The 25704-nt window shown below is 42.2% G+C and overlaps 1 protein-coding gene across 3 annotated transcripts in view; it reads left to right on the plus strand.

Moving 5' to 3' along the window:
* MATN2 (matrilin 2) overlaps positions 1 to 25704 on the plus strand; it is a 48735-nt gene that overhangs the window by 13302 nt on the left and 9729 nt on the right. Inside the window, exons 5-15 of one of the 3 annotated variants that reach the window (XM_033155625.1) lie at positions 1033 to 1155; positions 10509 to 10631; positions 11905 to 12027; positions 13845 to 13967; positions 16430 to 16552; positions 19067 to 19189; positions 19558 to 19680; positions 20589 to 20711; positions 20797 to 20919; positions 22657 to 22779; positions 24242 to 24655. In XM_033155625.1, the coding sequence (XP_033011516.1) occupies positions 1033 to 1155; positions 10509 to 10631; positions 11905 to 12027; positions 13845 to 13967; positions 16430 to 16552; positions 19067 to 19189; positions 19558 to 19680; positions 20589 to 20711; positions 20797 to 20919; positions 22657 to 22779; positions 24242 to 24655 (1644 nt within the window). The remainder of the gene's footprint in view (positions 1 to 1032; positions 1156 to 10508; positions 10632 to 11904; positions 12028 to 13844; positions 13968 to 16429; positions 16553 to 19066; positions 19190 to 19557; positions 19681 to 20588; positions 20712 to 20796; positions 20920 to 22656; positions 22780 to 24241; positions 24656 to 25704) is intronic. The other 2 variants (XM_033155626.1, XM_033155627.1) reach the window with 2 other exon arrangements.

The raw sequence follows: 25704 nt of genomic DNA on the forward strand, positions 1-25704 counted from the left end.
GGAAGTGAATCCGCAACCTGATTGGCCTACAGGAGTAGCCCAGAATTAGCCAATCACGTGGGGCCCATTGTGTAAATAATGTATATCTAGCAGACGTTTTGGGGAAAGACTCATTTCTTGCTACTATGAGCTGAATAAAGAGCATGAAATTCACACTTGACTCCGAGTATATTTCAGGGGTTTTTTGCTGCTTACTAGGACAGTGGCTGAAAGAGGATGGCAGTGAAGTTGGAGTGGCTCAGGCACACCAGGGAAAGCATCAGACTGGCTCTGCTGGTGTGTTTGTGTGCCCCCCCCCCATCCTGGCAAGCAGCAGTGATACAGCCCCACAGCCCCATTGTTTTTTTATGCAACAGACTAACATGGCTATCCTTAGTTTTACTACTGTTATTTTGTTTGTGTTGTTGGTTTCTAAATAGCTACACCATTTAAATAATGTTTTGTTTATTCTCACATTTGGGCAATTAAGATTTCCTTTCTGAAAGGAAACAAAATGTGTCAGGCATAGAGGGAACTTTGAAGAGATAGGTATAGCGTATCCAGTTTGTTCGTGCAGAAAACAAACCTATAATAAGTCTTGGCTGGGGAAAAAGTAAGCATGCCATTCTCTGGGAAAGCATGTGTGTATTTGTCACAATGAGCACAGATTGTATAAGTAAGCAGTTGCTTCTTTCACCAAATATTTAATCTATATTTTCAAAATTATGTCTAGGTTTTTAAAATATCAGTATCACATATCAGTTTTGACACTTTGTTTTAGAATGGTTTTTCATGAAGTTGTTTGTACTGTATATCATGAGCTTATGTTAAACATGACTTGCTTATTTTAATACCTTTCTCACATTTATCTTTAAATATGTCCAAATCTCCCTGGTCACAAATTCTTGAGGTAGGAAAAACAATCTGAATAAGCAAGGGTGACTTTAAATCACTTAAGTAGTACTGATTGTGGACATTTAGTTTCTAGGCTGTAGGCACAGACTGCAGTCCCAGTTCTTTCTAAGATTGTGGTGTCATTTTTATATTTTGCAGCCCAGGACCTATGCGAAGTTGAAAAGCATGATTGCGAACAGATATGCGTGAATACACCCGGATCCTATGTTTGCCAATGTTATGATGGTTATGAACTTGAGGAAGATGGAAAGAAATGCTTCAGTATGTATCTGCTTCCTATTGCTCTTATACTAAAAAAAGAAAGTAAGGAAAAAGAGGCTGCTTTTATTGCCATAACTGTCTTGGATATCTCTTAGCTCCTGAAAACCTTCCCATTAACCAGTTAAATAGTAATGGCTGGTATCCAAAGGGTAAATTGGGCACAGCCAAAGGTTTTGGGTGGGATTTTTTACTTTCTCTCTATGAACTGAAGATCACCCTAGGCCATATGAAAGTCCACTCAGTTTCAAAAGTAATTTGCTATGTGGATGGTGGTCAAAAAGCACAAAATCAAAGTCTCTGGGGCACATGGAACTAGATTTATAGTTGTTTGGGTCCTACCCTTTGATAAGAGTAACCTGAAAGAATCAGAAACAGAATAATCTTTATCTGCATCAGCCACTAGCCATAGCAATAAAATAAAATAAAATGTACTGAAGATAGAGGTAAAAACTTAACTATACGAAATACATTTTGGAGGTTTACATCAATAATCAAATAATAGATCTTATTCTAATTGCCCCGCTAAAAACCTTGCTGTTTTTGCTGCCACCTTATCATCTCGATCTGCTAAAAGAAAGGACACAGTATCAATGGTTGAGCAACCAGGCATGGTCAATAATAGAGGGGTAATAACCTCACTCCTCAAATCTTTATAAAGATTGCAAGCCAGAAGCACATGAGCTACTGACTCAATACTGCCATCTCCATCCACGTGGACATAACCGTTTTCCCAGTGGATATTTTTGAAATGGACCCTCAAGTACAGCTGAAGGCAGTATATTCAATCTTGCGAAAGTGAAAGCGCGTCTGTATTTTGGAATTGTTAAATTTTGCTAACAGGGTGCCAAAGTGTCAAAATGACTAGGTGGAAAATAATGATACCATGGACAAAATTTCCTTATTGTGGCCAAATGGTTCTGTCGCTCGATATCATATCCAAAAGAATATCAGAGTAGGTTCCCATATTACCACAGGGTTGACTCGTGCAGAGCTTGTCTGAGTCCCAGAGCGGGAGTTTTGTTAGAATAAAGTTATAAACACAAACAAAACCAGCTGCTCCCTGGTGGGGAGCCCCAACCAGTATAGCCCTCCGAGGCCCGGAGAAGTGTACCTGGCTGCCCCCTCACCTGCATGGGCCTGCCACAGGCTTCCATTGGTCACTTTCATTCCCATGAAGAAGGTTGCCTATGACTGCAGGCAGATCAACCTCTCTAGTCTCTAGTCTCCTATATTCGGTTTGGAGTATCAAGGATGACAGGGTGGCTGAGACCCATAAGCTGTCAGCTCACACGTTCCATTGCTTGTGGGGAATGGAAGGTTCTGCTGGCTGGGAAGCCGTAAGATAAAATCTTACAGAGCTAATGTGGGAATAGGATGAAGGGAAGGAAGAATTCATGTGGTGCCACTGTAGAAATTTCTCTAGGCAGGAGAACTCCAGCAATGGCAGGGAAATTCTCAGGCACAACAACAAACTAATAAGTTTAAGGGCACAAGCTCTTTGTGGTAGCTATGTGAGTTGTTCCTAATGTTATGATTGATCTGCTGTTTCCCACATTGTGGACTTCCCTTTTCTGGTGCTGGAAGGGAACACCTCCACATTTCATTAAAGAGTGTTCATTGATGCTAAACAACTGTCTTTCTCAGGCTCCAGTTTTTAAAAGCTTGCTTAAAAAAATATGCGAAAGCATACTGATTCCATCATATGTTCAAGTTTTCTTAGGCCCATAAACACAGTCACACCCCAATACTTTGTAAGCAAAACAGTTTCCCACAGCTGTACATTCTCTCTAGCAAACTTCACTCTGAAACCCATAAAACTTATTGCTTTTCAAATAACAGCTGTTTTATGTTACTACTTTGCATGAGGAATGGGTTATTCTTTGTTCTAATGAATACTTTACTTTCTGATTGCTGAATACATAAACTTATTATATATAAATCGGATGCATTTCCATTTACATGCACTATGTTCTCTTTTTGTTTATTTAAGTATTTTCATTTGTTTGAATACCTCCTGTCCTATGTCCTACTGAGATCCCTAAAAATCAAAGCCATCTTCTTTTGTATAGTATTTGTTAATTTCTCCAGGGGCACTTACACACACTAATTCTTCTGTAACTGTGCAATTCCTTTCCCCTAGAGAAAGGAAGAAGTGTGCATGCACACGAAAGCTCATACCAAGAACAAACTCAGTTGGTCTCTAAGGTGCTACTGGAAAGAATTTTCTATTTTGTTTCCCCTAGAGAGTTCTCATAGCCCAAATATCTAGCTTAAGTGCCATCATACTTTTCTTTTTCTTTAAGCTAGGGCTGAGCTATGGGCAGCTCTCAGGTCAGCCAGAAGCTGAAACAGACTAAAGAGACTGATAGGGAGACTTTTATAGCCTTTCCTATCCAGGAGGGCCCAATGGCCAACTTGGGCGGGGGGGAATCATCCAGAGCCTGTGAACATTTCACTAGGAGGAATTTGTTCCAAATGGCAGCTACACAGAGAATGGAACCCAGTTCTAGCCCTGGCAGCTTCTGGCACTTCAGGGACACAAGGATTTCTTAAAAAGCATTTCCATGCAATTTCAACCAAGGTATAAGCTTCTCTGCTCAGACTTAAATATATTCCAGGCTCATTGGATAATTTAGCAGGATGTTATTAGTGGCTTATGGAATGATGAGTCCTCTTCTTACTGCTCAAAACATGTCTATTCTCATATTCATGTTATTTATTTTCCCTTCCTCTTGACCTAATTCTACAGAGGTGTGGCTTTTCTACATTTAGCTTGGAGGAACTCTATAATACAGTATGTGCAGCTATAGGCAGCTTAGGCTGAAGTCCTATGTACCTTCCATATGAGTAAATCTAAATGAGCAAAGTGGGACTTAATTCCAATTGTGTGCTGAAAAATCATATTATTTTTTTTAAAAAAAATGAATGCCCTTACCCTAGCCATATTTACTTAGATTTAATTATCATCTAACAGTGCTTAAGATTGTGGTCCTGTTTTTCTACACCTTGAACTTTTAAGATACAATTTTCAGTGGCTCATGGGAATACTGTTTCCTTACATTTCCAGTGGTCAGGCATGAGTGTTGTTGCTTAAGTAGCTAAACCTTTACCACCTGAGCACAAGGGAGAGGGGTCAGCAGGCTCAGGGGAACCCCAAGTTTTGCAGAAGACAAATGTGCTTTCTTTCTCAAGAGTGGATTATATGTACCAAATGAATTACTACTACTTTTCTGAAGAGTAGATTATATGTGCCAGATACTATTAGTTTCAAAAACCTAGAATAGTCATGTTGTCTGAACATCTCAACTTTACCCCAGTAATAAAGAGTAAATTACAGTTGAATCAGAGCCCAGCCATTCTGAATTCTACGCTTAATAATTGAATCTATAGGACAGAAAAAACTAAAACAGTTTAAACATCAAGAACTGATGTTTTGGCAGAACTGAAGTAATACTGTAACACAGCACATATGTGTATGTGAGAACACACAAAAGATGTTGCATATGGTGTTTTGTGTGTGTACATTAACACTCACCAGATAAAATTGTGTGCCCTTCACTGTTAATATTAGAGATGTCTGACCCTCATCAAGATACTACAATTTCTTTCTTGCAACTCTTTGTTGGAATCCATTGCAATGTATATATGATTGGAACCAGACCATAGAAGGCAATATGTTCAGTACCCCCACACCCTTCTGGCTTTCAAACAATGTGAAATATTTAACAAAAGTAGTAATCAGAAGCAGATAAACATGTTTTCAGGAGAAAGGAACAACAACAACAAAAAACAGATGGGAGAATTGTAGTCAGTTTTTTTCCACACCAGTGGCCAATATCCCTAGTAACAACAACAATCTATGCATATATTCTCTCTCCTGCAATACAGCAGACTACCTGAAGTGACTTAAGATATATGTCTGTCAACTACCTTGCTGGGAATTAGATACCACATTTTCCGGTGTATAGGACGACTGGGCATATAAGACGACCCCCAACTTTTCCAATTAAAATATAGAGTTTGATATATACTCGACCGCAGATTCTCCACCTGGCGTATAAGACGACCCCCGACTTTTGAGAATATTTTCCTGGATTAAAAAGTAGTCTTATACGCCAGAATATACAGTATAAAGCAAATTCACATGTAAAGTATAAGAAGAACCAAACTGCCATTTTATTTTATTTTTTTAAAAAAGTCTAATGGAAAGTTTTGCCTACTTTACACTGATAGAATTTGGTCTAATAAAATCTTAAATGCTCTTCATTGCTAGATATTCCTATAAATGCTATTCAGATAAATGTTATAAATCGTTGGTCTATATGCTGTCCTGTAAGTTTAGTATGTTTACAATTCATATTGCCTCATTTCAAAGTGGATATTGTAGAGCTGTAAAAGATTTATTATGTTTTTGTATATGCTGGAAGCTGCCCAGAGTGGCTGGGGCAACCTAGTCAGATGGGCAGGGTACAAATAATAATAATAATAATAATAATAATAATAATAATAATAATATGATGATGATGATGATGTGTGTAATAATTGGGACTTTTCAGTTTAGAAAAAAGGCAAGCAAAAGGGGACATGATAGAGATTTATAACATCATGCATGCATGATGTCAAGAAAGTGGATAGAAAGAAACTGTTTTCCTCAGGAAGCTGAATGCTGGTTGTAGCCAATGCTAGTCCTGCTCAGAGCAGACCCACTGAAATTAATGGACACAACTAATATCCATGAATTTCAATGGGTCTACTCTGAGTAAGGGATCCAACCCCATTACTCATCTATTCGACAAAGGCACTAGTCACTGACTACTTTTGTAGTTTAGAAATAACTTTGTAATATATGTTTTCCCATTGATTGGGACTTCATTAGTATAAATAAGTAAATTATACCCTGAAATGTACTGTGGTTAGAGTAGATTGCTGTTACAGTGGTACCTCGGGTTGTGGACACGATGCGTTCTGGGGTGCTGTTTCGCACCCCGAAAAGTCCGCAACCCGAGTGGCGATATTGCGCTTCTGCACATGCGCGACCTAGTAAACACTTCCGGGTTTGCCGCGTTCATAACCTGCGCCGTTCGCAACCCACAGCGAACGCAACACGAGGTACGACTGTACTATAATTTTGTCTCACGAGGCTGCTGAAAAATTGCGCCTGAGATTTTTAAGGGAAAGCTGATTATTGCTTTAATTTTCAAGAAATGTTCCATATGACTGTCTTCGGCCTGGAACAAGGAAGGTGTTTGCCAGGAAAGTGGTTACACATCCTACATGACGGAAAGTCTAAATTGCTTGGATTCTGCCCAATTTCTTTAAGTCAGCAAAGCAGAAACTTCCATAATGTGAAAGAATATTATCAGCTGCTTTTTGTTCTGTTTTCCCTAGGTTGCCTAAATTACAGCAGAGTTATAGTTGTGGGATTTGGGGAGAATGCATTAATCCAAACAAATGGACATTAAAACATTTTTTTAAAGTAATAGGATTTTGGAACGTAAAAAAGAAATATAACAGGATCTAGCAGCTAGTTCATAATGGCTTAGTTGGCACTGTTGGGAATGCCGTACTTGGTACAATTTATATGAAACATGACATTATTTCTAGGGCAAAAATGGAAACTTAGTTCTTTTTATTAGTCCAAATGATCTAAGAAACCACTTTGTGATTTGATTATGTTTATCCTTTGTTTAGAATAATTCTTTAAAAACTGACACAAGCTCCACAGAGATAAATACAGTTCAGCTTTATCTATCCAAAATCTGCAGAGCATTCCAAACAATTTAGAACGTTCTGAAAGAGGGTTTGATTAACAGGTTTACATTTAGGCAAATAGAAGGCATCTGATAAGGGCACAAATATATTCTAATAAGCAGAAATTTGGGGTAATGAGTGTTTGCACAATGACAGATATACAATGTTTAATATTTTCAGGGTAAGCTTAAACCATTTCACATCCACTTTCACAAATGAGTTTAGTTTTGGCATCTTGCCTAGTGCTTTGTAGATAAATATTACGTTCTGTTTATATTTAGAGAATATGAATTACCAAAATGACTACAACAATGCTTCTTGCTGTCAAAGCCCAGTATGGTGTAATGGCTAGAGGGCTGGCTGGGAAGGCCCAAGTTCAGATAGCTCAGTGTGAAGCTCAATGGGAGGCCCTGAGGCTAAGTTGCCTAATTTATAAGGTTGTTGTAAGGGGAGATAGGGGACGGAGAATAGCATGCATGCATCTTTCAGCTTCTTGGAGGAAGATTGGGATAATAAAGTAAACAAGTCATGGTGAGCTATGAGGGTTTACATGATAAGGTCCGTGGGGTAGTTGTTCGCGAGTTACCAGGCAAGACTGACCAGTCTCTTAGTAGGTTTATTGTGCGTACTATTTGCAGTGCAGAGCTACAAGTTCATGTCTGTATCAGTCACTCGCAGAATCCAGGAGTGGCCCCTTCCAGCTGTGACCCCAACATAAGAGTTTCAGTATCCGAAATCTCCACCTCCCCTCCTTGCGTTTCACCCCTCTGCGCACTTGGGGCAACGGCTGAGCGAGAGGGGAGCAGGGTCTTTCCAACATCCCCAGAGTCTCTGCTCTCAAGCCCCTGAGCTGCCTGCCCCTCCCCACGGGAGACGTCGCTGCTTCCTCCGCTGGAGGAGGAGGTGCTGCTGGTCAGGTGGGGCCAGGGCGCTCTGTAGTATTTTAAAGGTTTAAAGGTGTGACATCATATATTTTTTTACCATTTATCCACATAATTAGCTGCCCCCGGTGGGAATTGGAAAATTCACAATGAATTGATATCACAACACAATAAACTAGTTCTACAGGAGAGAAGGAGAATCAGTATGGTACAGTGTATAGTATAGACTAGACCTGGGTTCAAATCCCTGCTCAGATATGAAACTCAGTGGGGGACCCTGGGCCAGTCACAGTCTCTCATGCCTTTCGCTCCTTGGAGGAAAGGCAGGATATCAGTGAAACAAACAAATTGATCCTGGGATGCCATTTTTGGTAGACGCTCCATGTTGGGTACAACACAGAGCATCTACCCAAAATGGCATGCCTGGGTCAATTAGTTTGTTTCATTGATATCCTGCCAATGTGGAGTCCTGAGTTACAATGTGTTGTATGGAGAGAGCACAGCTTTTTTTTCAGCCTGAACTCACTGGAACTCAGTTCTAGCACTTCTCAGGTGGGCTTCATTGTCATTCTAAGAGAACGAGTGAGGTGTTCATGGTGAGTTCCAGCGCCTTTTTCTTCTTCTGGAAAAATAGCACTGGAAGAGGGAGACTAGTTCTAACCAAATCACTGCTGCCCAAAGGATCCAGTTCCTGAATATTGTTCCGTACTCACCACATTTTAAGTAACGCCCTAGGCTTCTTCGAAACTGTAAATTTTTCTAGGCGATGACAAAGGAAACTTTCGTGTTTAACCTCGAGCAGTCAGAGTCAAGTTTATTTTGGCTGCACTGTGATAGTCGAGAAAGAGAACAGATTGCTGTTGAGCACCATTGCTCAAAGCTCTATTAGAACAGCTAGCACAGAGTTTCGAATGTGTCAGACTGAGTACAGCACCATTTCTACACCCATGTGCTTTGTCTCTCCTGAGGATCCATGAAGGCAGCTTTAATTTCAAGGATTGTGAACGTTACTTCCATTCCTCCAAACTCTGCAGTCCAGATGTATGGCATGCTTAAACCAAATAGGGAATCTCAGATCAGGGGGCCAAATGCAACCTTCCAGGTCTCCCCATCTGGCCCTCAGAACTCTCTGCAGGCCGTCTACCCTCTCCCTAAACCATACCCCTCACTGGCTCTGCTAACCCCCCCCCTGAATGTCTTTGCCTGGCTGCAATGTGTCCTTGGACTCTTGCCTCTGTCTTGTCTGCTCCTGTTCATCGGGCAGTGGGTTTTTCCACCTGCCTTGCTCCAACCTTAGGAGCCTTCCCTAGACCATGTCTTTGAGAACTGCAAAAGCAGCTGGGAAGAGAGAAGAGGAACTTGGGGATATATATATATATATATATATTTAAAACAATTTTATAAGTTGTGTGTCCTTGTTTCTCAATTTGATCCTTTTACGTGGTTTTGTGGTATTTAATGCATTGTGACTTGCTGTTATTTTTACTAATTATAGTTTAGTACAAAAATGTAATTGATAAGTGAACTGTTTAATTATTATTTGCTATTTAATTTTACTGTTTACTATTATATTCTAATGCATTGTTGAATATTGCTTTATTTGACATAAGTTGTTTATTTTAAAGTTATTGTGACTTTTTCTGGTATTGGATGAGATTGTTATGAGGTGTGTGATCTTTGCTGTCTATTTTGTTGTTTCTTCAGCTTGTAAACCACCTTGTGTATAATAATATAGAAAGGCGGTATACAAATTAAAAGTGAAATGAAAAAATGAAAAGGGATGGCGGGTAGAGAGGGGTGTGTGTGTAGAATGTAGCCTACTGTAGAAAGGTGAAATTCACATTTGTTGCTTTCCCCCCCCCCTTTGCCTGTGACCCTGCCCTCCACAGACATGCGGCCCTCTGAAGTTTACCCAGATTGGAATGTGGCTCTCAGGCTAAACATGTTCCTTACCTGTGGTTTAAGTTATCACTGGCCTCTTACCAACCCACAGCTGACTTGCACAGGAAAATTCCAACATCTTCAAAGGATGATGGAATTCTTCCCCAGGACACTTCACTTCCCTTTCCCATGAACACAAGGTATGGAAGATCATGCCTCAGAATGAAGTTCATCTCAGCTGTATAGTAACAATGTGATGGGAAGGTCAGTTTAAACATGTGCTATGCTCTTCGTGTCGCTGCAGCCCAAATTGTATCTAGATGGAGAACCACACACACATTGTCCACTTCTTTCAGCAGCACCTGACTAAGGGCCTTAGTTGATAAATTGTTATGTTGGCATCCGTCTGTCTTGAGAGACAAGGGAGTGAGCCTCCAGGGATGAAGTCATGCTGCTGCGTTAGCAACACCAAACTGACTTCCTAAGGGCGCAAGCCTGGGCAGTGTGTATGGAGGTCCTGGGTTGCCCAGATGACAAGACACACACTCCCTTTGGCCTTGCTGATGTGGTCCAAAACAAAGCAGAGTTATACCTTGGTCAGCAGCTTAGCTGCAAGATTGCCAGCAGGAAGTATACAAGGCACCATCCAGTCATCTTAGGGACTCCACTCCAGATTTGTGTAGGGTTTTCTTCTCCGGAAGATATCCCGCAAGGCCACGGAGGTTTAGGATCAGAGTTTTCCATCTCCTAGATGGGCTACCTGCCCACTGCCAGCGTTGCAAACATTCATTAGGCAAGTTCTGTCCCCAAGTGAGCTTGTTGTTCTTGTTTGTTTTTCAGTTGTAAATTACTGTGCTTTGAATAACCAAGGCTGTCAACATGAATGCATTAATACTGAAGACTCCTACTACTGTCAATGCCGCAAAGGGTTCATTCTCAATCCGGATAAAAAAACCTGCAGGCGTAAGTTTTCCACATCTATGCTTAGTTCTTTCAGATAGTAGCACACAGGTGCATAAAATCTGTTGTAAGGGGAAGTGCCACAGTTCCATGGCAGACCACCATCTGTTTTGCATGCAGGAGTTCCTGGCTATACCATGGCATCTCCAATGAAAAGGATCTCAGGTTGCAGATATTCTTGAAGGGCCATTCCTAGTAGGTGAAACTGGCCTAGATGAAGTACTGCCATAATGTACATTAACAACACTCTTTAGTACATGTGCCTATATGATACAGGTAGCAGAAAGCATGTGTTTGTTGCATGAACACAGTACAGTTTTAGAATACAGTACATTTGAAATATTTTACATACTGGTATGTGCCTTAAAAATATAATATGTGAAGCACCACTAAGTCACTAAAGTTCCAGCCCTGAAGCACTTAGAAGTAAGCCCCATGAAACTTACTTCTGAGGAGGCATGTATGGGATTGTGCTATAAGGTCTACTTCTATTTCTGTTTTGTTTTGTTTTGCAAACATTCAGAGTATACCTTAGGGCCAGATGACATGCGACTATCAAATTTGGCTTAACCTGGCCATTTTATTTTGAGGGGAAAGCAATACAGGCTGGAGGAGACCCTGGGCAGGAGCAGGCCCTGAAGGTCGTGGGAAAGGGTGTAGCTGGTGGGGTGCAGGCCGGTCTGTGGGGGGCTGGCGTTTAAGGGGTAGCAAGAGCAAGGAGATTATGGGAGTCATGGGTGGGCATTGGAGCTAGCTGGGCTTCAGGGAGGGGTTGTCTGCATCATGGGAAACTTTAATAAAAATATTAACGTGCAAAAAAAAAAATGAATAAAGCCCCTCCTGGCAGTGATACTGATGTAGACTAGAAGGTCCCTATTTTCATCTGCGGAATGTTGGGGTTATGGGTCCAACAAGACAAATTAGATGTATTCTGTTCCCATTAGTGGCTGGCAGGGTTGCATGGGTGAGGTTGTATCACTTTCTGGACCTCCTAACACCTCATGTTGCTGCCAGTTATTGAGAGGGCAGGGCAAAGCAAAGCAGCACTGACCTCAACATGGTGTAGATGCAGCTTTGGGAGTGTCAGACGGGCCTGCGGTTTGCTTCTGTCCCCAGATTTATAAAGATTTTCTTCCATTTTCTGTGAAAAACTAATGCTCTTCTTATAGTCACATCTCTGGCTGAAGCCTTTATTTTTGATTACAGTCTGCTTACTTTGTGTACTACTCCTGTTACTTAAACAATAATAATTTTCCCCCTCCCTCCCAATCTCCAGGACCAGACTACTGTGCAGTGCAAAATCATGGCTGCCAGCAGGAGTGTGTCAATACAGATGAATCCTATTACTGCCGATGCCAGCAGGGGTTTACTCTCAATCCAGATAAGAGAACGTGCAAAAGTATGTTGTCCTAAAATGTATAGTAAGTTCATCTGTTTTTACTTCTCAACATCGCCATCACAGCTTTTTTTAAGTTCCTTTTTGCCGTTTTGAGGTGTAACTTTTGAACATGCCTTTAAAAATCACCTCCTCCATATGTCCTCATTATAATGCCTAAAATCAACCAACCAATCCCCCACGCACATAGAAATATCTCTGTGCCAACTTAAAGCAGCACATGTGCATTAAGAAGCCTCCTTGGTGGAACTCCGGTTCAATGGCATTCTACCAAAAGACCATCCCTAAGCCTCTTTAAAGAAGGCTGATCGCCGAAGAATTGATGCTTTTGAATTATGGTGCTGGAGGAGACTCTTGAGAGTCCCATGGACTGCAAGAAGATCAAACATATCCATCCTTAAAGAAATCAGCCCTGAGTGCTCACTGGAAGGACATATCCTAAAGCTGAGGCTCCAATACTTTGGCCACCTCATGAGAAGAGAAGACTCCCTGGAAAAGACCCTGATGTTGGGAAAGATTGAGGGCACAAGGAGAAGGGGACGACAGAGGACGAGATGGTTGGACAGTGTTCTCGAAGCTACCAACATGAGTCTGACCAAACTGCGGGAGGCAGTGGAAGACAGGAGTGCCTGGCGTGCTCTGATCCATGGGGTCACGAAGAGTCGGACACGACTAAACAACTAAACAACAACAACAACAACAACAACAAGCCTCTTTAAAACCCAGTATGAAACTTAGAAGTTGCACTAACTTTTGGTGGCTGGTTTGCATGGAGGGTTTTGCATGTCACCTTTTTAACCTTATGTTTATATATTACAATAGGGCAAAGTTTATTTGACTATATTCCCAGAAACAGCCAGAGCTATGCATTTTGGAGAACAACACTTACACAAAGAAACTGATGAAACCACCCTAAGAGGCAGAATTGCATCTAGGGTTGAATGGTAAGCTCTTGGTAGGAGGCAGTCAAATGGAACCCCAAGAGCCAGCAGCATACGTCTTGGAGAGAAGGCAGCACTCACCTGACCTCCAGTCAGCAACATTGCTACTGCTGTTTACTGAGAGGTAGAGGGGGAAGGGAGAGGTTGGTGTGGTGGAGCCTATCTGGCACTCCCATGTGTGTGTTTGTACCATGCCTTCCTTACTGCTGCCTTGCCTGTAAGCAGCAACAGCAGCACTACAGATGGGAGGTCTGATGAGCACCGTAGCCCCATCACACCACCCACTACTGCCAGCAGTTAAAGATGCAGATCCCGTCTTAGTTTTCCCAAAATGAAATGCAGTTCAAATTATTCCTGCACTTTACGAGTAGAACAAACAAGCATGGCAGCCCCCATGTTTGTTTGTTTTTGGCAAACCATGGTTTGTCACCTTCCCCCCACAATGCACCATGTCAAAAATGAATTTTTGTGGAGCATTGCATTTAGGGGAAAATAAGATGGTGGGTGCAGTGGAGGCCCCAGTAGGCAATGTCTTCACCAATGGCATCATTGGGTTTCAGCAGGTGTTCTACTGGGTGTGTTAAGCCACTGCTGGACCTGCTAAAATCAGCCAAGAACTACATAAACAAACCATATCAAGTGCAATGCGCACAGATATTCTCTGCAAAAATCAAATATTTTGAAAGGTCTTGTCCTCCTGATACTGTCACTTGCATATGCAAAACAGTCCTGGTGAACTCTTTATTTTGCTTCTGGTGTCTAGCACCAAGCTGGAAGGTGAGGTTTTTTAATGGTTTTACATGATGGCTCTTAAGTATAATTTTTAAACAATTATGTTCCAGCATTGTTACATTACATGTTTTCCTTTCCCTCCCACAGGAATAAATGTCTGTGCTTTGGGAAAACATGGCTGTGAACATGAATGTGTTAACACGGAAGACGGGTATACTTGCAGATGTCGAGCTGGATACACTCTGAACCGTGACCGCAAAACATGCAGAAGTGAGTGTGTCAGGCATTCTGGTGGAGTTAATCTGTATACTGGACAGAGTTCTGAAGCAAACTTATGCTACAGATCTCCTCAGGCTTTTATAAATACGGGCTTTTGTAAAGCTAGCAAGATTCAACATAAGCTGAGATAATGCCAGCATGTGATTTAAATATTTTTCTTTAACAAACAAACTTGCTGCAAAGTTCTAGAAAGAGGAATGGCTTACTGCTGAATGTATTTTAGGTCCTTATCTTGGAAAGTGCAGATAATAACTAAAACAACGAGAGCACACGTGTGTGTGTTTTGTTATTGGTTCTGGGCCTCTCTGTTTCCTTGCTTTAGGCATCTCTTACGCAAAAAAATGACTTCTTGATTTATTATTGCAACTCCACATATTAAGTAGTTCTCCACATGGCACTTAGTTAAACTATGGAATTCACTCCCTCAAGAAGTAGCGATGGCTACCAGCTTGGATAGCTTTAAAAGGGGATTAGACAGATTCATGGAGAATAAGATTATCAGTTGCTGTCCGCCATGAAGGCTGTATTCTGTCTCTGCGGTAAGTGGCAGTATCATTTGGACTGCCAAGTTCTAAGAATCACAAGTGGGGAGTGCTCTGTTACAATCAGGTTCTGCTTGTGAGCTTCCACTGGGCATCTGATTGGCCAGTGTGAGAACAGGATGTTGAACTAGATGGGCCTTGGCCTGATCCAGCAGGGCTGCCTCCTGATGTGTGTGATGTCGTACGTCTGTGTCACATGTGTGATGTCACACGCATGCGACGAGCTCCCCCCCCCCCAATGCCACGCGAAACTCGGCGTCTCTGAAATCAGGATATCTTACCATCTGTCCAAAAGTCTCTTTTTTAAAAAAAATGGTAAATGCAGCTGCAGGAGGGGTAGGATTAGGATCAGGACTATGGCACTAAAGATGAGATTTTTAATCCTTTCCCCCTGTAACATTTTCCTGATGCAAAATCTGCTACCAGACTACTATTTGCTCTACAGGAGAAAACCTATAGGTTCCTCCATGGTACCACGAGTTTCCACCCTGAACCAACTGAAGCTTCAGGGAGGCAATTCATATTGAGAAAATGGTACACAGAAACAGGCTTAAAAAAAAAATCTCCTCAGCACTACATGTCTAACCACAATCTCCTTCTTGTGGCTTTATTTACCAATAAGAAATGCAGGAAATCTGATCACAGGTCCCCTGGTGTCCTTTCCGGTTTGGCCCTGAAAAGTCAGGTCATGCAAGTGAATAGCCTCTACTATAGTTATAGAAATCAAAGAGGGGGTGCCTTTGCATGTAGTGTGAGCTCATATAATGCACTTTTCCATCCCATTCCTGTACTTAGGCAGTCTGGAGGAATCATGCAGACTGTTTGCCTATTTGAAATGGTTCTAAGAGTGAGCTATAAAAATAGCAAAGAATGTCTGCTAGCAGAAAGTTAATAGAGCAGTTTGTTTGAAAAAGGGATTTCTTCCCTTCTCTCTCTCTCTCTCTCTCTCTCTCTCTCTCTCTCTCTCTCTCTCTCTCTCTCTCTCTCTCAGAGATCTATTTTTCCCCCCAGGAAAAAAAAAGTGTTTTGCTCTGTACTGCCAGAGCCAGCATAGAGGGAAATGTACATTCATAAAAGCACGTATCAGCTGCACCTCCCAGTTGTTCCTTCGCATGAGAAACAAACAGTCCAGGCTTCAAACTTTAACAAATCCTCTGTTGCATGTATATCTGGCATTCTCTCTCCTCTGTTAGGAAGTGCCCTTGCAACAGCTGAGCAGTCACGCTAATTTGGAAAAAGGTGATGTTAGGTTACCTCATTTCATATGATTAAATTATAATCCTGCTACACAGTCAGTCCTGAAGATTTCACTGTGGTGACTTTACCAAGTATGACTTTACCAAGTACTCCAAAAATGTAAACAGTAGTCCAATCCACCATCTGCCCAGTGTAAGGGAGGTTTGGATTGCTTTGTACACTTGATCAGATGTTCCCTCAGTTTTTAGGTATGCAGTTGGACCTTGGACTTTAAACGGCTTAGTTGCCGAACGTTTAGGCTTCCGGGCAATCGAAAACGTGAAGTGAGTGTTCCAGTCTTTGAACGTTTTTTGGGAAATCGAACGTCCGATGCGGCTTCCGATTGGCTGCAGGAGTTTCCTGCAGCCAATCAGAAGCCCGCGCTTTGGTTTCTGAACGTTTTGGAAGTCAAATAGACTTCTGGAATGGATTCCGTTCAACTTCCAAGGTACAACTGTATCTATATGGGTGTGGGTGTAAAAAAAATGGGGCCACGTGACAATGAAATGCAGAAAGTACAGCCTGTGTCCATTCTGTGCAGAGTTTTAACAAAGTCACAGTTTACAATGGTGGCTTTGCTTATCGTTGTTACTTGCATATTTTTTGCTTCTGGGCTTTAAAAATGGTTTAACGTTCCAATGTATTCTTTGCCATTGCTGATACATAACAATCCAGGAAAAGACCACTGTGCTGAGTCCAACCATGGCTGTGAGCATCTGTGCCTGAACACCAAGGACTCTTACATTTGCCAGTGTTCCGAAGGTTTCATCATTAATGAGGATCTGAAGACCTGTTCACGTAAGTCTCTTGATTTGGTTATTGCCAAGTGGGTTAAAGTGCTGAATTTTTTTTTATTTTGTTCTGAAAGGCAATTTTGAGGAAAACTCGAGATTATAGCATGCACTCAGGTTTTTTCGGAATCCATAATTAAAGCAGACAGGTTGGAATCTTGAGCCAATAAACAGAAACAAAGCTTCATAGTCCCATATTCCAAGCTACCCTTTAAAATTGATAGTGACATTCCCTGTTGTTTTCATGTGTGCCATCTCACAACACCCCTTTCTTCCATTAGTGAGGCATTCCTCAGTGGGCTGCTAGTGGGGCCAGGTGTGACACACCTTTTTGTTTTTGTTTTAACCCACTGTTTTATGCGAGTCTTTTGTATTGGAAGACTTGTATCTTCAAAATAATAATAATAATAATAAAAAGCATGCATGCAAAGGTAAACAACACCTGCCTGTATGCCCACAATGGACCCCAGGTTTGTGGAACTCAGGGTGGATGGGTTAGTACTAATTGAGGGGAAGGGGAAACAGCACACAGTATGAATACATCCCATCAAGCAACCCCCACTTGTGTGGATGGGGAAAATTGAGACAGAATTCAGTTGAATGTGCTCATGTGTGGATGAACTTGCACAAGGAAAAAACAAATATGCACAACCTATATGTGCATTAACACTTTGGTGTGTACACAGCCTAAGTTTAAAAGAAGAGAGAGGGCCCATTGGACCATCCCTTAACAATTCCCCAAATCACTAGTAATGAGTGATATAACTTCCCTTTCCCCACTCAGCTATGTTTTACTTAGAGTAGACCGATTGGAATTAATGGACCTAACCAAGGGCTTGCACACACTTCTGCTTGAGCCGTGCCTAGAAAGCACGGGCCACATGGTTTTCCCCTTGGCCCATTCCTTTCCCAGGGAAAACCTGCTCTTTAGCTCTAAATCAGAACAAACAGCAAGACATGGAAAACCTGATTGCCGTTTGCTCTGATTGAGCACTAAAGAGCAGCTTTCCCCAGGTGGGAAAGCAGCAAGACAGCAGGAAGTGTGGCTAAATCCTTAGTTATGTTCATTAGCTTTGATGGGTCTACTCTCTCTGAGTAAAACAGTTTAAAAGCAGCCTAGCCAGTCAATTTCCTGCATAAAAGTAAAATCAAGCAATGTGACCATCGGCATGACAACAGTGTTACGCAGCCATTCATGATTATGGTACTACTGGTACTTGATCAGGGTTAGCAGAAATATATAGTTTTAAGGTAACTACCTGGTATGTATGTAATCATATGGCAACACCCTGTGGTTGAGCAGTTAAAACAGAAACTTGGATTCTGTGGCCTGAAAGGAAAAACTGAAAATTAAGGGGAATAACACTTTAGTACAAGCTATTCTAACCCAGCCCTAGGTGTCTGTTTGAATCCAGACTAGCCAAAAAAACAACAGGCTTGCTGAAATAGTTTTATCAGCCTACCACTGGAAAGAGTTCTTTCCTGGGTAATAGGAGAAATGTTTATCCTTTATGGAGTTTTATTTTCCTCCGGGCAGCACTTGGGATTTCCATCAAAAGCTCTAAAATTTTATATTCGCTACTCAACTCCTGTGTGTAAATTTCTCATTTTATGGCTTTTCCTTCTGGAGATTCTTACTTCCCAGTTTGCTTTGCTTATTATTTAGAAACAGGCACTACTTCTTTTGTGCTGCTAGGAAATCTCATGGGTTATATTACTCAGTTGACATGAAGTTTAACAGTTGCTTAAATCAACAGCAGAGGAAAGAACCCAACACACTCATTCTAGTTCTAATACAAAGCACTTGAGAAATAAGTGGCAAAGAATTATTCAACATCGGGGGCAAATTAGCCTTTTTGTGACCCACCATTGTCTCCCAAAAGAGACGGATGCCAACAAATTTCTGTTACGTTTTTAGTTGTGTATCTTTTTTCAATAGGTTCTAAGCCACCTTCAGCGTGGCTTTAACTTTGGAAAAGTGCCATACAAATAAAATGATGGATTGGTCTAATTACCAAGTGGTACTTTCAATCACAGATAGCCAATGTGGTGCCCACCAGATATTGTTGGACTGCAACTTCCTGAACAATGGCCATGCTGGCTGATGGGAGCTGTGGTCCAGTATCCTCTGGAGGACTCCACATTGTCAATTCTGCCTGCTTGAAATGCACAGGAACTCCGGATATACATTGGAGTACATGAGTGTTGAGCTAGAGTCATAGGGTCCGTTGGTCTGCTCTTGGTGTGGCACTAAATGAAAGTGCATATGTCCTCCCCCACCCCACCCCCCAAAAAAGATTTTGGCAAGGGGTGTTGTGTCCCCCCCCTTTACTTTAATTCAGTGCACAGGAGACTAAATCTATCAACTTTTTCAGAAACTTCCTCGGTTATTATCCTGTTTGTCCTGCCTTCATTTCCCTCCACTTCCTCTGTTGTTTCATTTGCCTGTTTTCAAGTTCCCTGGGTGTTAGGACTCTTCTTTGCAAATACATAATAATATTTGCTACTTTTTTATTCCCAGGAGTGGACTATTGTTTGCTGAATGACCATGACTGTGAACATTTGTGTGTAAATAGTGAAAGATCTTACACCTGCCAGTGCTTTGAAGGATATGTGCTGCGTGGGGATGGGAAAACTTGCAAACGTAAGTTTGTTTTCCCCAACTTAGTTAACTTATTTTCTTATAACTTTTCTGTTAACCTAGTTAACAGATAAATAAAAATTGCCAACTTAATCTGTTAACCTAGATAACAGATAAAAAAAAATTGCCAATTGTTATTACTGTGAATAACATAGTTACAGAACTACACATGGAGGGGGGATGTTTTCAGACTTCACTAGTAGATTTAAGCAGTATTGTGTAGTATGATGATTGTTGAGCTCGAACCAAAGTTCAAATGAGTGATTATGAGAGGGAGCTTGGGGAAGCAGAGCCAAAGGTTTTGTAGTCTTCATGTTGACTCATAGGGTGATCACGTGGCATTACAAAAGAAACAAATTGTCTGTTTTCAGGTAGAGATGTCTGTAGATCTGTCGACCATGGATGTGAGCACCTTTGTGTCAGTGATGGCATTTCCTATGCCTGCAAGTGCCACGAGGAATTCATACTGAGCGAAGATGGGAAGACCTGCAGAAGTAAGCAAGCACTCCTTAATGGGCTATTCATTCTGAAGGCTCTGGTTTCAGAGGCTTGGGAGTGCTGTTTCAGCACTTCCCTCCCTGCAGCTCAGGTGTGTGGTATGCTTTAGCTCATCTTTGTCTACTGAACTAACTGGGTGTGGCAGGTGGAGGACCAGTGAGGGCTGTAGAGATAGTTGCTGCTGCTATCTCATGTTGAATCCATGGGCATCCAAGGGCATATAGCCCTGATCTCTAGTCCTCCTTAGGCATGATGAGAGTGGCCTCGTGCTTCTGCTGTCTTGCTGGAGCTTGTACTTTTTCCATGGGGGGGAGGGGTGCACAGGTTTCCTTTTTGTATTTTATAAGAGGCTGCAGAAAGTGGAAATGTGAGTACACTTGCACATATTATTTCCCCAAATTTCTTGTAACGTGCAATGAAGTCCTCAGAAAAAAATGAGATTGCGTCTCAAAGAGCATCTCTAACTAGCACATGGCTAGTTGCATGCTACTTCTGAAGCAGGCTTGCAGCCCCCTAATAGAGCTGGGGAGGTCCTGGAGAGTTCACTTGGAAGCTTGTAGGCAGGATTCTGCCAGATGATGCTCTGCCAGTTCACCGTTTCTAATCTAAAATCTCCATTGAGAAATATGTCCTCAAGTCAATTGGCTATGGCTGTGTTTGTGCTAATAAATACAGCATCACTTATACCTGCAATACTAGGAAGCATGCATACCAAAGGAGGATGTGAAAACCTGAAACAACTACAGTGTGAAAAGGGGGCTCATAATCGTCATGTGAATTCATTTTGACAATTTTGCGAAAGCAGGACGTGATCTGAGTTTTATTACATCTTTGCAATGTTGGTCATTCTACCTTTGCATTTATTTCATCTGGAAAACTTATTAATTATGAAAATTATCATTAGGTAAAGACCTCTGTAAATCGGTTGATCATGGCTGTGAGCACCAGTGTGTCAACAGTGGATACTCCTATGTCTGCAAGTGCCACGATGGATTTGTATTAAGAGATGATGGGAAGACATGCAGAAGTAAGCGGCTCAAGTCTTGATCAAAAGATAGTTCTTGTAAATCTGTTCCATCTGTTTTAATCAGCAAACTCTTAACTATTCTCAGATCAAGATGTCTGCAAATCTGTTGACCACGGATGTGAACATGTCTGTGTTAGTAATGGGGATTCATATACCTGCAAGTGCCATGAGGGATTTCTATTAAAGCAAGATGGGAAAATGTGTGGAAGTAAGTAATTTGATTATTCCTCCTATCAAATGAATTGTTGTTGTTTATTGAAGTTGTTGTTTTGCTTGTAGAAACACAGGCCCAGTTCACATGCAGCCCTGCTGCTATTCCAGCACACACAAGAAGAGATTGGAGGCATTTGCTTCTGGGTGTGCTGGTCCCAAGGGTAATCCAAGAAGTGAGGTCCAGGTCCGGTCCGGAGTTCAAAGAGTCAGTGAGGAGTCAGTCTGACAAAGCCAAGGCAGGATACAGGGCAGGAGACCAGGCAAGGTCAGGAACAGGATCATAGGTATAATCTGGCAAACAGCAATGTTGCTCCTGCAACCTGGGGCAGGGTCTGACAGCCTTTTATCTCTGACAAGGTAATGGCCAGTCCCGATCGCCCAACGACTCACCACCCTGTCTTGCCCGAAGGCGAGCACTCCTGCGAATACTCAGGTCTCTTCTTCTCTCAGACCTGAGTCTCTGCAGCTCGGGAGACGCCGGTGGGTTACTAGACCCAGGGGCCGCCTCAGCCTCTCCTGACCCAGCCAGTAGTGGAACAGCTGACGGCAACAAGGTATTCTCTGCATCTGGAGCCAGGACAGGCTCAGGCCCCTGACTCGGCCCAGCTGGTTGCTTGTTACAGGGGAACTTGTGCAGATGGGGGCTCTTCAGGATCAGGCCCCAGGCTTGGTTCAGATGATGTCAAAGGCAGAGAATCCGGTGCAGACTGAGACTCCTCTGGTTCCGAGTCAGAGCCTGAGTCTCTGGTCATCACACTGGGCTATACTAACCATAGTTTGACATTTTAATTTTTTTATTTATTTCTGTCCTGCCCTTCTTCCCAAATGAGCCCAGGGTGCAAACAGTCAAAACAATACAGTTAAATAAAATAAACATTTAAAAGCATTAAGAACACCTAAAAACATTTAAAAGAGAGCCAGTGTGGTGTAGTGGTTTTAAGAGCGATAGTCTCGTAATCTGGTGAACCGGGTTTGTGTCTCCGCTCCTCCACGTGCAGCTGCTGGGTGACCTTGGGCTAGTCACACTTCTTTGAAGTCTCAGCCTCACTCACCTCACAGAGTGTTTGTTGTGGGGGAGGAAGGGAAACGAGAATGTTAGCCTCTTTGAGACTCCTTTGGGTAGTGATAAAGTGGGGTATCAAATCCAAACTCCTCTTCTTCTCTTCTTAAAAACATGCCTTCACAACCAATACTTTCAAGATTTCGAGGATTTCAGTTTCAAATGGCTAGGTGAACAGAAATGTTTTTAATTTCCCCTTGAATGTTAATAACAAGGGAGGGCATTCCACAAAAGGGGTATCACCACAGAGAAGACCCTGTGATATCTGACGAGGTCAAACTGTGTTTAGCTATGGTGTATTAAAACAAGCCAATATTAAAGTATGGTTTCTGATTCTGGCTTGTTCCAGTAAAGCATAGTTTAAATGATGCAATCATGGTTCAGACATTAACAATGCACTTTAAACAATGCAGTTTAAACCAGGAAGAATGTTTTCAGTCTGCCTCTCTGGTACATGCTGCTTGGGAGGTCAAATAGAGTTAGGAAGATGAGTGAAGCATCAGGTTAGGAAGATGAGTCCAGCCAGCCAGGCTCATTTCCCTGTTTCTTTCAGGCGCTAGGCTGCTAAGATTAAAATACTTGAAGCTCCTTACCTGACTATTCTACAATCTTTGTACAATACTTACCAATAAAATTTTGATAAACAACTTAAGGATTTTAATTTGTTTTCAGGCAAAGACTTTTGCAAGACCGTTAACCATGGCTGTGAACATGTTTGCATGAATAATAACAATTCATACACCTGCAAATGCCATGAGGGATTCATACTGGAAGAGAATGGGAAGACATGCAGAAGTAAGCCACCAGAACTTTAGTCTTCATTTCTTTCTTCAGCAGACATCCTTTGATTCTTAAAGGAAAGGATCCAGGACTGTAAAAGTGCTATAAAATCTGAGGTCACGAAAGTTGGAGAATGTGATTAAGAATATACAGAGTATTCTAGGAACCAACAGAGGAAACAATAGTGGCCTTCCTTAGGAATCAATAAACACCTACAATTCTTTACCAGCACTGGGAATGGGACTGTTCCAACTCAGTTATTTTGCAGTATGAAAAGTTTCAGCACTGCATGCTCTACTTTCAAGTCAAAGACCCTTTTTCCTCCCTCACGCTGAAAGTCCTCTTAATGCTGCACAAAGATGGCCCCCTGCCTCTGCCTCCCCCCCCTGCATATCCAGAGTTGTGCCTTGTTTGGCTGGTAGGGATGCAAAGATGATAGGCTATTGGATTAGGACTAAAGACGCCCTGGATCAAATCCCAACTCAGCTTGAACCTCACTAGGTGATTATGGCCCATTCTGCCCATTCTGCCTAATCCTTTTGGAACAGAAATCTTCTCGTACTACAGGAGCGGAGGGAACCAGTCTGGTTTACCTTGCCTGGCAAATCCTTAACCATCCAGCTAATCTCTTAGTCAAGGCCTTTCCAAGTCCTATCTGACTTTTAAAACTGACAGGTTCCATCTTCAAAACAAAAAATAAAATAAAATAAAAATCCTTCCAGTATGCACACAAAAGCTCATACCAAGAACAAACATAGTTGGTCTCTAAGGTGCTACTGGAAGGATCTTTTTTTTTATTTTAATTTTGTTTTGACTGGCAGACCAACACGGCTACCTACCTGTAACAGGTTCTATCTTGATTGGCTGACACTCCACCCAGCCCTGTTTGGCTGAAGGATCTCCAGCGATAAAGTCCATCAGTCACAATTACAAATTGAGGGTTCCCTAACATTAAAGACAGCAGGATGATCTGTGCTCGTATGGAACACAATGTGTGTTGTGTGAACTGGAGTCCCTATGTGCACATTTCAGACACCAGATTTGGATAGTTGCTTTTACCACCCACTTCTTTATTCTAGACAGAATGTATGTATGTCAGATTCTGGAGAAGATGGCAACCAACTTTATTGGTTACAAGAAATAAATCCTAGTGTGCCGCATGAACACCATGCTGTCTGTATTTTAATCTGTCTGTGTTCAATTGCAAATAGCCTTGATTCTTACAACATTCTCAGTTATGTCTGAAATATGACGGAAAGCTGGGCTGATTTCTCCTTTTTAATTTATTTGCTGTCAGTATGGGATTTTCAGAATGGAATAAATGGTCTGTATTCACCCTTAGGTGATACACTGAGTTTATTTCACTGTGCTGTTGTTTTTATGTTGCTGTTTTATGTTCTTTCATTGTGTTTTAAAAAAAAACACCCTGGTTTTTCTTTTATTTATTAATTCTTCCTTTCCCATTTTATTTCCAAAGGATGCACTGAAGGCCCAGTTGATCTTGTGTTTGTGATAGATGGATCAAAAAGTCTGGGAGAGAATAATTTTGAAATTGTCAAAGAGTTTGTTTTGGGAATCTTGGACACTCTCACCATATCTCCCAAAGCTGCACAAGTTGGTTTGATACAATATTCTACTCAGGTTCGCACCGAATTCACACTGAAACAATTCAGCACTGCCAAAGACATGAAGAAAGCAGTGTCTCAAATTAAATATATGGGGAAAGGCTCCATGACTGGACTTGCCCTGAAGCAGATGACTGAGAGAAGCTTCACAGAAGCAGAGGGCGCCAGACGCTTATCAGCAAAAGTTCCCCAAGTGTCTATTGTGTTTACAGATGGACGGGCCCAAGATGAAGTTTCCGAATGGGCTGCTAAAGCAAAGCAAAAGGGTAAGATGGGAGTATACCGTATTTTTCGGTCCATAAGGCGCTCCGGACCACAAGACGCACTTGTTTTTTAAAGGGGGAAAACCAGGGAAAAATATTTTCCTGGTTTTCCTCCTCTAAAAAACAGGGAGGGGGGCACTGGAGGGGAAGCCCCTTCTCCCTTCACAGTGGCTCATCCCCGCTTCCTTAAAGGGACATGGGGACGAGGGGAGAAGGTTTCTCCCCTCCTCCCCATGTCCCTTTAAAGCAACGGGATAAGCCTGCTTTTGGCATCGGGGCACAGGGTGGTGGAGAAAGCAGCAGCATCCCCGCTGTTTCCTCCACCACCCCGTGCCTTGCACCGATCCCAAAAGCCTGCTTTTGGGATTGGCGGGCAGCGCGTGGGGTGGTGGAGGAAATCCTCTACCAACCTCCCTGCCGCCCACCGATCCCAAAATCAGGCTTCCCGCTGCCTCCCCCCATCCCCTGCCATGTTCGGCGGGAGGTGGGGGGAGGCAGCAGAGATGTTGGTGGATCGTGCTAGCAGCTCCGCTCGCCAAAGAAGCAACATCGCCGCTGCCTCCCCCCACCTCCCGCCGAACGCGGCAGGGGATGGGGGGAGGCAGTGGGAGGAAGCCTTCACTCCATAAGGCGCACAGGGATTTCCCCTTCCTTTTTAGGAGGGAAAAAGTGCGTCTTATGGAGCGTAAAATACGGTACTTACAATTATAAGCAGGAAGTCTGCAAAAGTGTGTTACTGGTGTGTATTTGCACCGTAACTATACAGGCAATGACCACATTGCCCGTGAGTTGCATTCCTGACCCCTGTGCACACCAGCAGAACATTTGTGAGCCCTAAATGCACCTAAAATAGTTGTTACCTGTATATACAGTTTATTGTGTGCTTGCACCAAAGAGGTGATCCTGCAGAGTGTCTGAGGTAGGGGCTTGGGAGAAGTTCGATTCAGTTCATAGTTTAAAGGCCAATCTATCAAATTCACATTTTCCAAAACAATATGAGAACTGAAACACAGGTATCATTCAAAATTTGCACTTCCCTGAATTTTGTGATG

The sequence above is a fragment of the Lacerta agilis genome, chromosome 7, assembly GCF_009819535.1.
Source record: "Lacerta agilis isolate rLacAgi1 chromosome 7, rLacAgi1.pri, whole genome shotgun sequence".
Lineage (NCBI taxonomy): Eukaryota > Metazoa > Chordata > Lepidosauria > Squamata > Lacertidae > Lacerta > Lacerta agilis.